The sequence below is a fragment of the Oxyura jamaicensis genome, chromosome 27 (assembly GCF_011077185.1).
Source record: "Oxyura jamaicensis isolate SHBP4307 breed ruddy duck chromosome 27, BPBGC_Ojam_1.0, whole genome shotgun sequence".
In the NCBI taxonomy this organism is placed as follows: domain Eukaryota; kingdom Metazoa; phylum Chordata; class Aves; order Anseriformes; family Anatidae; genus Oxyura; species Oxyura jamaicensis.
In genome coordinates this window covers 5,446,380-5,458,941 of record NC_048919.1, presented here as the reverse complement: position 1 = coordinate 5,458,941, position 12,562 = coordinate 5,446,380, and the positions used below count along the sequence as shown (strand labels likewise).

Genomic DNA, 12,562 nt, shown 5'->3' with positions numbered 1-12,562 from the left:
GGGATGGGATGGGATGGGGATGGGCCACCCCACCCTGCCCTGCCCCATCCCATCCCAGCCATGCTGCTGCACCACCTCCGGGCTCACGCGGGCACCTGCTCGCAGCAGGAGGGGGCACTCAGGAGAGGAGCGAGGCAGCCGAATGCGCAAGCAGACGGCCGAGGAAGGAGATTAATAAAAGCGATTCTTTGGAAGTGATTTTTGCTCTATTCCAGCCCGTTTGCTTCTAAACAGCCTCGCCGATCACCTCCCAGCAATGGCACAATAACTTCGCTCTGATTCTCCCCCCTCCTTTCTCCCTCCTCTCTCCCTTGCCTGTCCGAGGGGCACAGGAACACCATCCCTGGGAAATATTTTAAAATAAAAAATCTCCCAGCCGACACCCCCGTCCCTCACCCTCCCCTCCCTGCACCCCCCTCCTCCCGTGCACTCTCGATGAACCTGTGATATTGTAGCAATGGCCCTTGAAGTGCAGTGGGGAGGTGATTTAGGAGAATATTAAAGGCAATGTGGAGATTCGAAGGCGCCTCTCTCAGGGAGATCTGGAGAAATACGCAGCACAGATGGGCTGAGCAGATTAAACATTTCCGTCACATTGTTTTCAAATTGTGTTTGCGGTGCCTGAGGGTTGGTACTGCGGTCAGAGCGCGGCGGAGCCGCGCAAAGCTGGGAGCCGCACGCTTTATGGAATAAATATTAATACGGCAGTTTCACATCATCTCCCAATCCCATCAGCGCCGCGGCTCCTGCCGCCGCTATTGTCTCTGAACTCGGCGCTGCCTCCCGCGGCCCCGCTCCGCTCGCGGCCCTCCTGCCCCAGCGGCTGGCAGGGCTCCAGCCGCTCCTTCTGCCCGCGCTGCGCGGGGTCCTGGCCGCAGCCATCTGTGCGCGCCCCGCACGGCGCCCCCCCAGCACAGCGTCCGCTGGGGGCCACGCGTCCCACCTGCCCGGCCACCGCCACCCGGGGCTTGCTCGTCGTAAGGCGTCTTAGCTCGTGGTGCTGCCTCCTTGGCTGGGTGCTTGCTTGCTCGTTTTAATGGAAAATGGCCAATGGGCCAAATCCTGCGCCGCACCGGTCAGGCCAGCCTCCCCGCGAAGGCCTGAGGACTTGTCCCGAGGGAACCTGCTGCTTGCCTTGCCAAAGCTCTCCCTGCCCGAGCTCCCCTAGCTGGGTACCACCACACTCCGCTCTGTTCACCCCCCCCGGGCTGCTGCTCCCAGCCCTCGTCTCCTCTGGCTTCCCCCCGGGTTGGGGCAGGCGGGCCCCGGGGGCACAGCACCGCAGTGGGGAGGGAGCAGGGCCCGGCCCAGCCGCGTCCGCAGCTCCTGGCAGCAGCTGGGAGCTGAATCGCTGGAGGCAGGTGGGAACCATTTGGTTTTGAAAGGATTTACCCTACAAAAGACCAATGTGCTGGGGGTAACGATAGGTCATGGTCTGAACCGTGGGGTGAGCATCTCCTGAACTGCTCTGCCCTGGTGATAGCCCCTCTGGGCACCAGCCCAGCGAAGGAAAGGACGCTCCCAGCTGCATCCCTCGCGGGCTCTGAGTCCCTGCGGGCAGGTAGCCCCCTGAATTCAGAGCTTGCTGTGGCTCGGAGCTGTTCTTTGAGGTGAATAGATGTAAAGCTGACCTGGTATAAAACTCCCCGGTGTCAGCCGACCCCTCGCGCGCCCGCTGTACCTCGCTGTGAATTAGATTCCTCCATTTTCCTAACAATAATGTATGACACACAAGCACTAATAATGGGGCCGAGCAATCATAAACCGATAAGTCCCTGACTGATTGGCTTTTCCTTCAGCATCCATCAAAGCGTCATTGATCTTCTGTGCGAAGCAGGGTGATGAATGGTGCTCCTCAGGCCCAAAGGGGTTGTTTACGAGGGCTGCCAACGGAGCGCGGTGGCAAGAAGGGCTTGGGAGCACCCATGGGGAGTAAATATTGTCCCCACAGCACTCGGCAGAGGAAGGGAGCCCCACGCTGCCTCGGCGAGGGGCCTGAGGGGTGTTCAACGGGATGATTTGAGCTTGCCAAAGAGCCTGGTGGGGCAGGGCAGGTGCTGCTGGAGAGATTGGCTGAGGGTTTAGGGTCCCACGGGGTGGCCATCTACACGAGGCTGTAGGGGGGAGTGGGGGGGGGGGCGTGTGGCTGCCCACGCTCTGGGCACACAGGGGGCCTGCAGCTGAGCCATTCCAGGTCTCGACTTGCCCCCTCGGAAGAGTGCTGGCTCTCCCAGATGGTGCCAAAGGCACCTCGGCACGAGGCACGGAGACAAACGCAGTGGCAGCGGCCAGACAGGAGCAGGGCTGGGACGTCAGCAGCTCTGACCCTCTGTGGCAGCCGGGTGCGGAGCAGGGACGTGGCCAGCCTGCAGCACACGAGACAGCACAAACACAAAGCGGCAGGCAGAGCCAGAGATTAAAAGGCAGCCTTCATCCAGCGGGGTCCGCGAGCGCTGCCCAGGCTGCTGCGAGGCACCCACGGCTCCTCCGCCCCCTGCCCCTGGGGAATCCGCTCAGGGCTGCCTCGGGCTGGGAGATGTCCCCGGGCTGGGTTTGTTTATGGGTTTGCTGTTCCTTTTGGTTAGTTGGTGGCAGTTTGGGGCTGTTTTTTTGCTGTTTTTTGTCTTGTTTTGTGGTTATAGTCTTGTTTCTCCCCCCCCCTTCTCCTTTTCCCTTGTTGATGGAGCTTAGCAGCATAAATCCTTTTACAGCCCCGTGCACCAGCCCGCCATAAAAGCCCCGATTGTTGGCGATTATCTGAACGAGCGTCTGCTTTCGGATTCCATTGGCACCGGGGATCTCAGGAATTAAATGCAGAAAGTGCTTTGAGGGTTTTTCTTCGTTCTGGGAGTAAATCTGAGAGTTGCAGCAGGAGTGAGATGAGAGGAGCTGCGTCTCGAGACTGGGGCAGAGAGGTTTGGTGCCCAGAGCTTGTCGGGGGGAGGGTTTGGTGCCAGTCCCTGAGTTTAGGGCTGAACCTTTGCACCACGATGCGTGCAGGACGGCCGAGCAGGTGTCTTGGTAGGAAACGGGCAGCCTGGGCACTATGCGGGTGGGTCGGCACTGGGGGGCTGACCCCGCACCCAGCTCCCCACTGACTGTGAGGGGCGCCGGGCTCCCAGGCAGCCAGCACGGCCCTGTGGCGGCTCGAGGCTCTGCTCTGCCTCCTGGCCGCTGCCCGGCGCCCCGTGCCGCGGCCTGGCTGGGTGCTGGGGACCCCCGAGGCCCCTGGCGCGGTGCCCAGCACCTGTGGGTGCTGCCCCCAGCACCCTGCCGGGCCCGCACCACGCGGAGGGCCCCGCTCCCCCCCCGCGGTGCCGTGCTGCACGCGCAGCGCCCACCAACCCCGCCGGAACAATTACCTCCCCGATTAGTGGTTTCCAGTCCCTTCTGTAAAGTCTCAGCTAAATTACTTCCCCCCCCCAACGCGGGCCGTGCAGGTACTGAGCGCAGAGGCCCCATTAGTGTGTAATTAGGTAGATTCCAGTAAACCCATCCTCAGGCTCCCTCCTTCCCCTCTCCCCCTCCAAAACCCAGGCACGCAGCAGCCCCGGTAGCAGGCAGCAGCACGTTAGCGAGATGTAAATTAGCACCTCCAGACGAGAGCAGAGTTCACCCTGCACTGGGCTCTGCCTTGCTGTGCCAGTGCACTCCTCGTTTTAATAGTTTAATAAAAATTAGCATAATTAACGAACATCTGTATGATCCAGAGTGGTGCAATTTGGCACTTGGAAACGAGGACTTAAACATTATTGCTGGGAGTTTAATGTTGTTTTAATTCTTTTTGGCACTGTGCAGTGAAATAAACGCTTGGTGCCGCGAGTTCTCGGCTGGCTCTCATTTGCATTTTCCTCCCTTTGATTATGAGCAATCGCGGCCTACCCGGCAATTCATCAAGGCAGAAATTATTTTAAAATACCTCACAGTGTTCGGGCTATGGCCGAGCGGGGGCTGGGGGCTCCTCCTCACGCCTGGGGTGCGGCTCCAGCCCGGGGCCGCTCAGCCCCTGGGTCCTGGGGAGCTCGCCCCAGTTCCAGGCTGCAGCAAAGGGACAATTTTTTCTTCTGGTTTTGCAGCAGGATTTTTCCTGCTTGTCTGGAGAAGATGGCAAGGCACAGGGGATGTGAGGGAGCAGGGGAGGGAGCCCCCGTCCCTCCCCACGCCGTGTTTTCCATCAGCATCCTGGGGGCTTGTGGGGCAAAGGGCCTGGGACCCAAAGGGAAGAGCCGGGGAGGGGAAGGATAGGGTTGAGGAAGCAAAGGTGCAACCCAGCGGGATTTACAGGGGAGAGGTGAGTCTGGGGGATTTTCGTGGTGTGGGCTGCTCTCTGTAAATGCAACCACCGAAGGAAGGGAGCGAGGCCATGCCGCTGCCCCGGCGTTACCCCCCCTTCTGCTGTGTCTCCCCAGGAGTACAACGTGTACGGCTGGTGGGTCGGAGAGCTCAACAACACTGTTGGGATCGTCCCGAAGGATTACCTGGTGGCTGCCTACGACCTGGAGGAGTGATGAGGACTGTGGCACCCCAGGTGAGAGGTGGCACCCCAGGGTGCACCTGCAGGGAAGGGCACAGAGGTGGGTGCTGGGGAGGGGGGCTCAGTTCTGCCCAAGCCTCCAGGACTGGCCCCATCTTCTGGTTTCTGTGTTAAGTGAGAGGTGGCGAGGCCAGGAAAATATGGGCACAGTTCAGGGAAGACACCACCGTGCCCAGCGCAGCAGTGAACGGGGACACCCCTGCAGGGCTGGGGGTGTCAGGGGCACGCTGACGCACGGACCCTCAGGCGTTCACCTGAGCAACAGCCGTGTCACTCTCTCCTGGGGCTCTGTGCAAAGAGTCCTTCCCCGGAGTTCATGTCCTTCAAGCTCCGTGGCAGAAAGTTGTGCTGAAGGCACTGCAGCCACCTCTGTTGGACCCTGCAGCTGCAGCCAGCGCTGGCACCGGGGCTGGGCCCTTCTCCCAGTCCGGAGGCAGTTGGGGAAACCAAGTCACAGGACAGGGCTGGGGCAGCAGAGGGGTCTGCGGCGAGCTGCAGCAGTCCTAGAACCTCACTGGGGGCCAGGAGACCTCCAGGTTCGCCCGGTGGGCCGCGGGTCACTGCTGCGTGTGAGGCTGCAGGGCCAGGCTGTGTCTCAGCGTCCTCTTCCCCACCGTCACCCATGTCTCTCCCCCTCCCCACATCCAGGTGCTTGTCTCTCCCCCGGCCACGCTGAGATACTGGGCAGACTGACCCCAGCCCCAGGCTCCCCCTCCTACGATTACCTGCTGCACGAAGATCCCCGTGCGTCACCCAGCCCCACGCAGTGTCCCGGAGCCCTGCTGTGCCCTCGGTAGCTGCTGCAGCCCCAGGGCACCTCCAGCCTCCTCTGCCCAGACCCACGGGGATGGGGTCGCGCTCTCCTCTGGGGTGGGGGGCTGGCAGCCCGCAATAAAGCCATTTTCCTCTCCATGCTTGGCTGCTCTGGCCCTGTTTCAACTTTGTCACCGGTCCGGAGCCAGAGCTGGGTGCGGGCAGCGCTGAGGCAGCCCCTCAGCCCCAGCCCCAGCTCAGCAGCAGCGGCAGAGCCCCCCCGGTGCAGGCGCATCCTCCTCGCCCCGCACTTGGCAGCAGGGCCGCTAGGTGGTGGTAGGCTCCTGCGCTCGGCAGCTTCCCGGGGAGGTGCCCAAAGCCCCCGGGCGCAGCCCCACGCACCCAGCGCAGCCGGGGCGCGTTGGTGCCCAGGCGGGGGGGCAGGCGTCGGCTGCCCCAGGGCAGAGCCGGGCAGATGCTTGGAAGCCAGGCACAGCCGGGGGGGGGAGGGCTATGAGACCCCCCCCCAGCATGCGTGAGGCTGCAGGGCCAGGGATGGACACGTCCTGGTACCCATTTCCTCGGCGGGCTGCTGTGCAGGGCCTGGCTCGCACCAGCAGAGGCACCTCCTGGTCGGGCATTTCCTGGCTGTCAAGGGCAGATTTGGGACGCCCGGAGCTCGGCTGGGAAAGGCAGCGCGGCCTCCTGCACGGGGAGCTCCGGGGGGGGCGATGGGGGCGAGGGCTGCCTTGCACCCACCCCAGGGCCAGGAGGCACCCACGCAGCAGGGCAGCGCCTTCCCTCGCCTTGCTGCAGTCCAGAACCAGGGCTGCAGAGCCCTTCCCTGGGGAGCTGCTGTGCTGGAGACAGGCCCCGGCTTGCTCCTTTTCCTGCAGCCTGGTGTCCACCCTGCTCTGCACCAGCTCCTGCAGAGGCCTGATCCTGCCCTGGCTCCGCCGGCTCACCCGGGGTACCTGGGGAGAGGGAGCAGGGCAGGGAGGGCGCAGGGTGCTTGGGGCTACTCCCAGAGCCCAACCCTGGGGCGCAGCTGGAGCTGGCGGGGGGGGGGGGGGGCCCCTGCGCGGGGGTTTGTTCCCCCCCCCCCCCCCCCCCCCCCCCCGGGGGGGGGGGGGACACGAGGATGAGTCTGGAGAACCTGGCCTGCTTCCAGGCAGCACGGCTGTTCCTGGCAGGCAGCGAGGAGGAGAGGGACGTGCCAGGCTGCGGGGGCACGGGGAGGGGGCCGAGCTGCCCTCCCCTGTGCCGGGCAGGGACGGTTACCTTGACGGGTGCCATGCGCCCACTGCAGCCCCTGCCCTGTACCGGTGCCAGGGCTGTGGCTCCTTGCAGCCCTGGTCCTGGCAGGCTGCCCGTGGGCCCACCCCACGTCAGGCTGGGGGCTGAGCCAGCCTCGAGCGAGGCAGAGGGGCCCGGCCCCCCCGGGCTCTGCAGAGAAGGAGTCCCGTGTGCTCCTGCCAGGCTGGGACCCCCGCCTGCCCCCGGGGCTCGCAGCAGCCCTGGCAGGGGGGGCAGCACTGCTCAGCTCCCTGCGACCAGGGCTGCTCCCCCCGCACGGCCCGCCCTGCCTCTGAGTCACTGTTTTCCCGACAGCTTCGCAAAGCTGATCAACACCGCTAAAAATAATTTCCGCCTGGCTCTGAGCCGCAGCCAGCTTTGGGGCAGCAGCTGCGTCCCCGGGGGGAAGGACGAGCACCCCGCAGCCCTGCAAAGCCCAGCCAGGCGCCAGGACCGAGCCCCGGCTCCAGCGGCTGCCCCAGCCCCGATCCCCCTCAGAGGGAAGCTCCAGGGCCGGCTCCTGGCAGAGCGCGTGCGAAGGGTGCCCCGAGCAGGGCGGCGCTGCCAGGCTGAGCCCAAGGCTCAAGGCGTGTTCAGGGGCTGCAGGGAGCCAGGGCAGGATACGGCCAAGGGAGCAGCGCCCGCAGGATGCGGCGCACAAGCGAGGGCTGCACGTGGGCGAGGGCACGCGTGGGCGCAGGAGAGGGTCGGTGGCCACAGCTGGCCTCACAGCTGCGCCATTTGGAGCCGCACGCTCATGAATAGCCATGAATATGGATGAGGGAGGGCAGCCAATGGCAGCAGCGCTCCAGCGCGCCGGCAGCTGCAGCCTTCGCAATGAACTTCTCCTGACATTTCGGCTGCGTCGCAAACGGGTTTCCAGCCCTCCCTCCCCCTCCCCACGGAGCCCTGTGTGGGTGCAGAGCCCCCCCAGCCAGGCCCAGCACCACAAACCTCACCCCAGAGGCACGGCGGAGCCCCTTCCCAACCCGTCTGTCCCCTGCCACCACCCCACAGCTCCCCCTTTGCTGGCTCAGAGACCCTCTCGCCCCCTGCTCAGGGCTGAGCTGCCCCCGGCAGGGTCAGGCCCCTCGGCTTCGCAGCCCCGCGGCAGGAGAGGTGCAATCAGCGGCTCTTTTCCCCAGAGCCATCTATCTACAATTAGCTTGGCTCCCTCCACCCACGCAGCGAGGACAGACATTGCCAGCAACCAGCAAGTCTCTTCTACTTGTTTTTATTTCAAGTCAGAGCACGTCGGCTCTGCCTCCACCAGTGCTCAGGATAGAGGAAAAGGTGCAGGAGAGCACAGGGAGCAGCAGCAGGAGTAAGCAGAGCCCAAGCGCTGCCAGACCCCGACTCCAAGGCCACTGCACGCTGCTTTGCTCCGAGCAAACTGTGCCCTGCCTGTGAGACCCCCCGTCCCTTCCCCTTGTCACTCCCGTGTTCCCCAGTGTGCGGGGCAAGCCGTGCGCTGAGCTCTGCTCTCCTTCAGGAGCCCAGCTGGAAGGGGCGGCCCCGCAAACACCTTGGGAGACAAACTGCCCCCCTCGCCCCCAGGGACCTCAGTGCTGTTCGTCCGAGCCGTGCACAGCCCCGGGGGGCAAACGCTGCCAGGAGACCCCAGGTGTGGGCTCTGCGCAGCTGAGACCAGCGCCCCAGGAGCTGCACGGGGCAGCTGTGAGCAGGCAATGCAGCCTCCATGCAGAGGGGATGGGATGAACCTGAGGAGACGTGCTGGGCAGCGGCCAGCTCCCCCTCCCCGTCTGAGGCTCCACATGTCACAGCAGAGGTGAGCCAGCGTGCCTCACCCTGCCCTGGGCCAGGGACCTGCCAGGGACAGCGGGCCTTGCTGCCACCACAACCTGACCAAGCCCTGCTGCTGCTCCGCTCACAGAGCAAAGGTCACGGGAACAACAAACACAGGTTTCACTAATCACTAGATCCCCTCTCTGAAGAGAAAAGCTACGCGAACACGCTGCCTGGGACACGGAGGACAGCTGAGAGTCAGCAGGGAGAGAGCCCATGAGCCCCAGACCCCACAGAGCCAGGACAAGGCTGCGTTCCCAGTGCAGCCCCAGTCCCGGCCCGACCATCCCTGCGGCTCGGCCGGCGGTCCCTCCTCCAGCGAGGGCTGCAGGTCCCGGGGAAGGCAGGCGAGGTCGCTAGAGCCATCTACTGCATCTCCTGCGGTCCGCCCAAGGGCTCGGCCGGCTCAGCCGGGCTGTCCAAGTGGCTCTCATCCATGCCAAAGTCGCTCCAGTGCGGGAGGGTCTCCAGGCAGCTGGGCCCCTGTGGCCCCCCCCGGCTGGCACAGCTGAAAGGAGAGAACAGGTCAGGGCGCAGGGACCTGGGGAAGGGGCAGGGCGCTGGCTGCGTCCCCACGCCACCCACAGCCTGGCGGCACGACCCCTCCTGCCCAGCGAGGGCTGCTTCCCCTCCGCGCAGCCCCGCCGCAGCCCTCTGCTGCCAGCTGCCAGCTCCGGCACAGCAGCGGCCGCTCTCCTGCCGCTGGAGCCCCGAGCAGGCGCAGGGACGCTGCCACTGGCGGCCGCACGGAGCCAGGCCACGCACACCCAGCCAGCCCAGGCTGCTGGCCTGCCCCAAATCCCGTCCTTAAACCCTAAGTGCTCCGTTTAGAAACGGGTCTCGTGCTGGAGCCCAGACCCCTCTCTTCTATTTGAGGAGCTGCAGGTGCCGGGTGGTGCCAGAAACCAAAGCTTCCTGCTTGGCGGTATCTTACCTGAGGAGCGCAGGGACCCAAAGCATCTCCGCCACCACACCACGCTGCCAGCGAGCACGGCTGGGGAACCTGCCCTGCTGCAGGACCCAATGTGCAGGTAGCGCCTGCGCTCGTTCAGCCTCCCGCAGGGGTGGCAAACTGAGGGTGCCCTCCGCTCCTCCCTGGGCAGCTGACACCCCCACGTGCACGGCACCACCACCCGGCTGCACGGGGCAGCCACCCCCTGGGGAGGTGCCTGACATTGCCAGCGCACAGCCCGGGCTCTGCGGCTGGTGGGGAATCGCAGAACTTCCTCACGCACGCTGCGGGCACCCAGACACGGCATGGAAAGCCCGTGCTGTGAAAGCCTCGAAGGCTCCTCACCACAGGGATTAGGGGAGGAAAGCATCCAGAGACGTTTGCAAATCACAGCTTAAGTTCTTCTGGGAGCTTTCTCCACTAAGCCTTGGCCACGGCCGGAGCAGGTCACCCTGCTGGCAGCCCGCAGGGCACTCCAGGAGATGCTGGTGACAGCCCGGGGCACGCAGCCCTGCTCGCCTCTCGCCAGGAACCCTGCCCGCTCGGCGTGCAGGGCTGGGGAGCGTGTTCAACCTACACACCTGCAGCAAGGACGGGACAGGCAGCTCAGAAACACTCAGGGGTCTCTCTAAAGCCTGGCAGCTCCCCTCGTGTCCCAGCAGGGGCTGTTTCCTACCAGGGGACCTCCCCTACACAGGCACCGGCCGTTCTGAGCCGGGCTGTCGCCAGCCCTGCAGGCACACGCGAGGGGAGGCGCAGGCAGCGAGGCAGCAGCCGCCTCAGAGCGCCGCCGGGCGCCCGGTCTGCTCAGGGCAGCACGAAGCAGCTCCAAGCACAAGGGAGCCAGGCTCTGCCCCGCCGCGTGCCCTCGGGTCGGCCTCTCCTTGCCCTGCCCGTTACCTGCCGCGCAGGTCCCCCCCCGGCAGCAGCCCGGGGCGGCTCTCCTCCTCCTGCGCCCAGCCGCAGTTGGACATGGCGTAGTGCAGGATGGCGTCCGTCACCGTCTGCGCGCCCCGGCCCTGCACGCACGCCTCTATCTCGGGCACCGAGAGCTGGCTCTGCAGGAAGAGGTGCAGCCGGCTGTCGGAGAGCAGCACCACGTTCTGCACGACCCTGCGCGAGGAGAGAGCGGGGTGAGCGAGGCCGGCCTCAGGGAGCACACGGAGCCTGCCCGGCAGCTCGCACGCCCCTCGCTGCCAGGGTGACCCCAGCGGCTCCGCCGCCGCCGCACAGCCAGCAGCACGCCCTCCCCTCCCGTCCGGCCCTCGCAGAGGTGCAAGAGCCTTGCTCACTTTTCCAGGAACTGCTGCAGTCCCTGTCTCCGCTTCTCGATAAATTCATCTGTGCTGCCCACAAAGAAGGCGGATTTCCCAGGCAGCTCCGGGACAGGCCTGCAGGAAGAACGGTGCGGCAGCCCGGGGTCAGAGCACCTCAGTGCCAGAGCGAGGAGACACGGGACGCTGCGGGGGCAGCAGCTGGATGCCAGGACCGCAGGTGTCCTGTGCCACGCCACCCCCCTGCTGTCCCTGTCCGTATCTGTTCGAGGAGCCTGGGGGATCCCCGGGGCCGTGGAACCGCGGCCGCGGGTGGGGGAGGGCAGGGAGCTGAGCGCACGCTTACACCAAGCCAGCATTCTTCTGGAGCTGCCGCCTCAGCCACACAAACTCACGGTACCGGCGCCGCACACATGAGGTCTTGGCAGTGAAGGCCTTGCTGTTGGTCTGCAAAGACAGAAACACAAAAGCACGGAACAATCCTGACCGAGGGCAGCAGGGCGGGATCTCAGGGGCTATGGAGCCCCTCACGGCGCTGGCCTCGGGGAGCGCTGAAGACGCGAGAAGCTCTCCGAGCACACGGGGCTGCCGCAGAGGCCGGGAAGGGCTGGCTGAGGGCTCCCCCCGGAGCAGCCAGGGCTCTGCTCCTTCCACCCCCTCTCAGAACCGCCAGATGTGGCCAGGCAGCTCCGCTCCCGAGCCTCCCGCCCAGCACGACCGAGCTCTGCAGTCCGTCCCTCCCCAGTCACAACTTACGTGGAGGAAGATTTTGTAATCCACGTAGGAGTTCCAGGAGCCTTCGTTCTGCACCCGGGGGTCTTGGACACGCACCGTGGTCAGCTCCTGCGGCACAAATGCTGCCTGAGCGCAGGGAGGCTGCACCAGCATTGCCCCCCTTGCGGGGGTCAGTGCCCCCTCCCCTGCACTGCTTGGCCTGCCCCCGGCAGCACAACGCCCGCGCTGGCAGCTCAGGAGCCCCCAGCCCCTCCCCGCCCTCGGCAACAGCTGCCCCCCGGCTCTGCCCCGCAGACCCTGCCCAGCATCCAGCGCCCCTCGCCGCAGTGCTCAGCCCAGGACTGCTCACAGCCCAGGAGCAGACAAAGCCACGTCAGAAGGACTCTTACCTCCTCTCGGCCCTCCAACATCCTAGAGCCAGAGCCCAGAGGGAAACATCTGCACAGGGGACAGAGGATTTAGTAAGGTGAGACCAAGCCCTCAGTCTTCAGGACCTCCCGCAGACCCCGAGGGACCCCACACCTCCGTCCCACGCCAGGCAGCTCCCAGGCCCCGGCTGGTGCTCTCCCCGCAGCCACCACGAAGTGTCGGGGGTGCCGCAGCTCCGGCAGCCCCCCGGAGAGCTGCTGCTGTCCTGCGGAGATCCGGCTGGTTCCCGGCTGCCCCTCAGCACAGCCCCCTTTCGGTGCCCGACGCAGACACGCCGTTCCGTTCCTCCCTCCTCTTTCACAACCCAACCGAAGCGGCAGCAAACTCAACCCCGCGACTTCCCCCGCGGGGTCGGTTTGGTGCCCACATCGCCCCCGCTGTCCCTCGCACCCCCCGGTGCCGCCTGCCCCCCATAGCAGTCCCGCCGGGGTGGCTGCGGGTCTCGCCGCGTGCCCTCCATCACGCCAGCCCCGGCTCCCCCACGGCCCCGCTGGATGCCGCCAGCTCGCTGCACCGTGAGGCTCCTGCAGCAATTCCTGCTCGGCAACAGCGGCGCGGACTCGGTGCCAGCGCTTAGGGAAGGGGAGACAGGAGGCAGCCCCCGGGCAGGGGGGGGCACGGCGCAGCCCCCCCGGCAGGGCCCTCCCGCAGCGCCGTGCGGGGCCCGGAGAGCTGCTGGGGGCAGCGGGGACAGCAGGCGCGTCCCGCGTCCACCTCGGGATCGTTTTGCAAGGTTCGGAGCCGCTGGGGTGACCCGGCCGCCCAGGACTCCGCCTGTCCCGG

The 12,562-nt window shown here is 65.7% G+C and overlaps 2 protein-coding genes across 3 annotated transcripts in view; one reads left to right on the top strand and one right to left on the bottom strand.

The window, feature by feature from the left end:
- The window catches only part of SKAP1 (src kinase associated phosphoprotein 1), a 140,443-nt gene extending 134,994 nt beyond the window's left edge, over nucleotides 1–5,449 (top strand). For both annotated transcript variants that reach the window (XM_035347536.1, XM_035347537.1), the window contains 2 exons: nucleotides 4,410–4,531; nucleotides 5,211–5,449. In XM_035347536.1, coding sequence (XP_035203427.1) covers nucleotides 4,410–4,508 — 99 coding nt within the window. In that variant the 3' untranslated portion in view covers nucleotides 4,509–4,531; nucleotides 5,211–5,449. The remainder of the gene's footprint in view (nucleotides 1–4,409; nucleotides 4,532–5,210) is intronic.
- A 2,975-nt stretch (nucleotides 5,450–8,424) lies between these two features.
- SNX11 (sorting nexin 11) lies at nucleotides 8,425–11,865 on the bottom strand. Its single transcript, XM_035347539.1, has 6 exons — nucleotides 11,740–11,865; nucleotides 11,372–11,458; nucleotides 10,962–11,062; nucleotides 10,634–10,732; nucleotides 10,242–10,454; nucleotides 8,425–8,897 (listed from the first exon to the last, which is right to left on the bottom strand). The coding sequence occupies exons 1-6, from the start codon at nucleotides 11,758–11,760 to the stop codon at nucleotides 8,756–8,758; spliced, it is 663 nt and encodes a 220-aa protein (XP_035203430.1). The 5' UTR covers nucleotides 11,761–11,865; the 3' UTR covers nucleotides 8,425–8,755.
- Nucleotides 11,866–12,562: the final 697 nt, after the last annotated feature.

Coding starts and splice junctions, on each gene's coding strand:
- SNX11 (XM_035347539.1), bottom strand. CDS start 11,760: ATGTTGGAGGGCCGAGAGGAG. Junction 11,063..11,371: donor ATTACAAAATCTTCCTCCAC/GTAAGTTGTGAC, acceptor CTGTCTTTGCAG/ACCAACAGCAAGGCCTTCAC. Junction 8,898..10,241: donor GGGGGGGACCTGCGCGGCAG/GTAACGGGCAGG, acceptor CTCTCCTTTCAG/CTGTGCCAGCCGGGGGGGGC.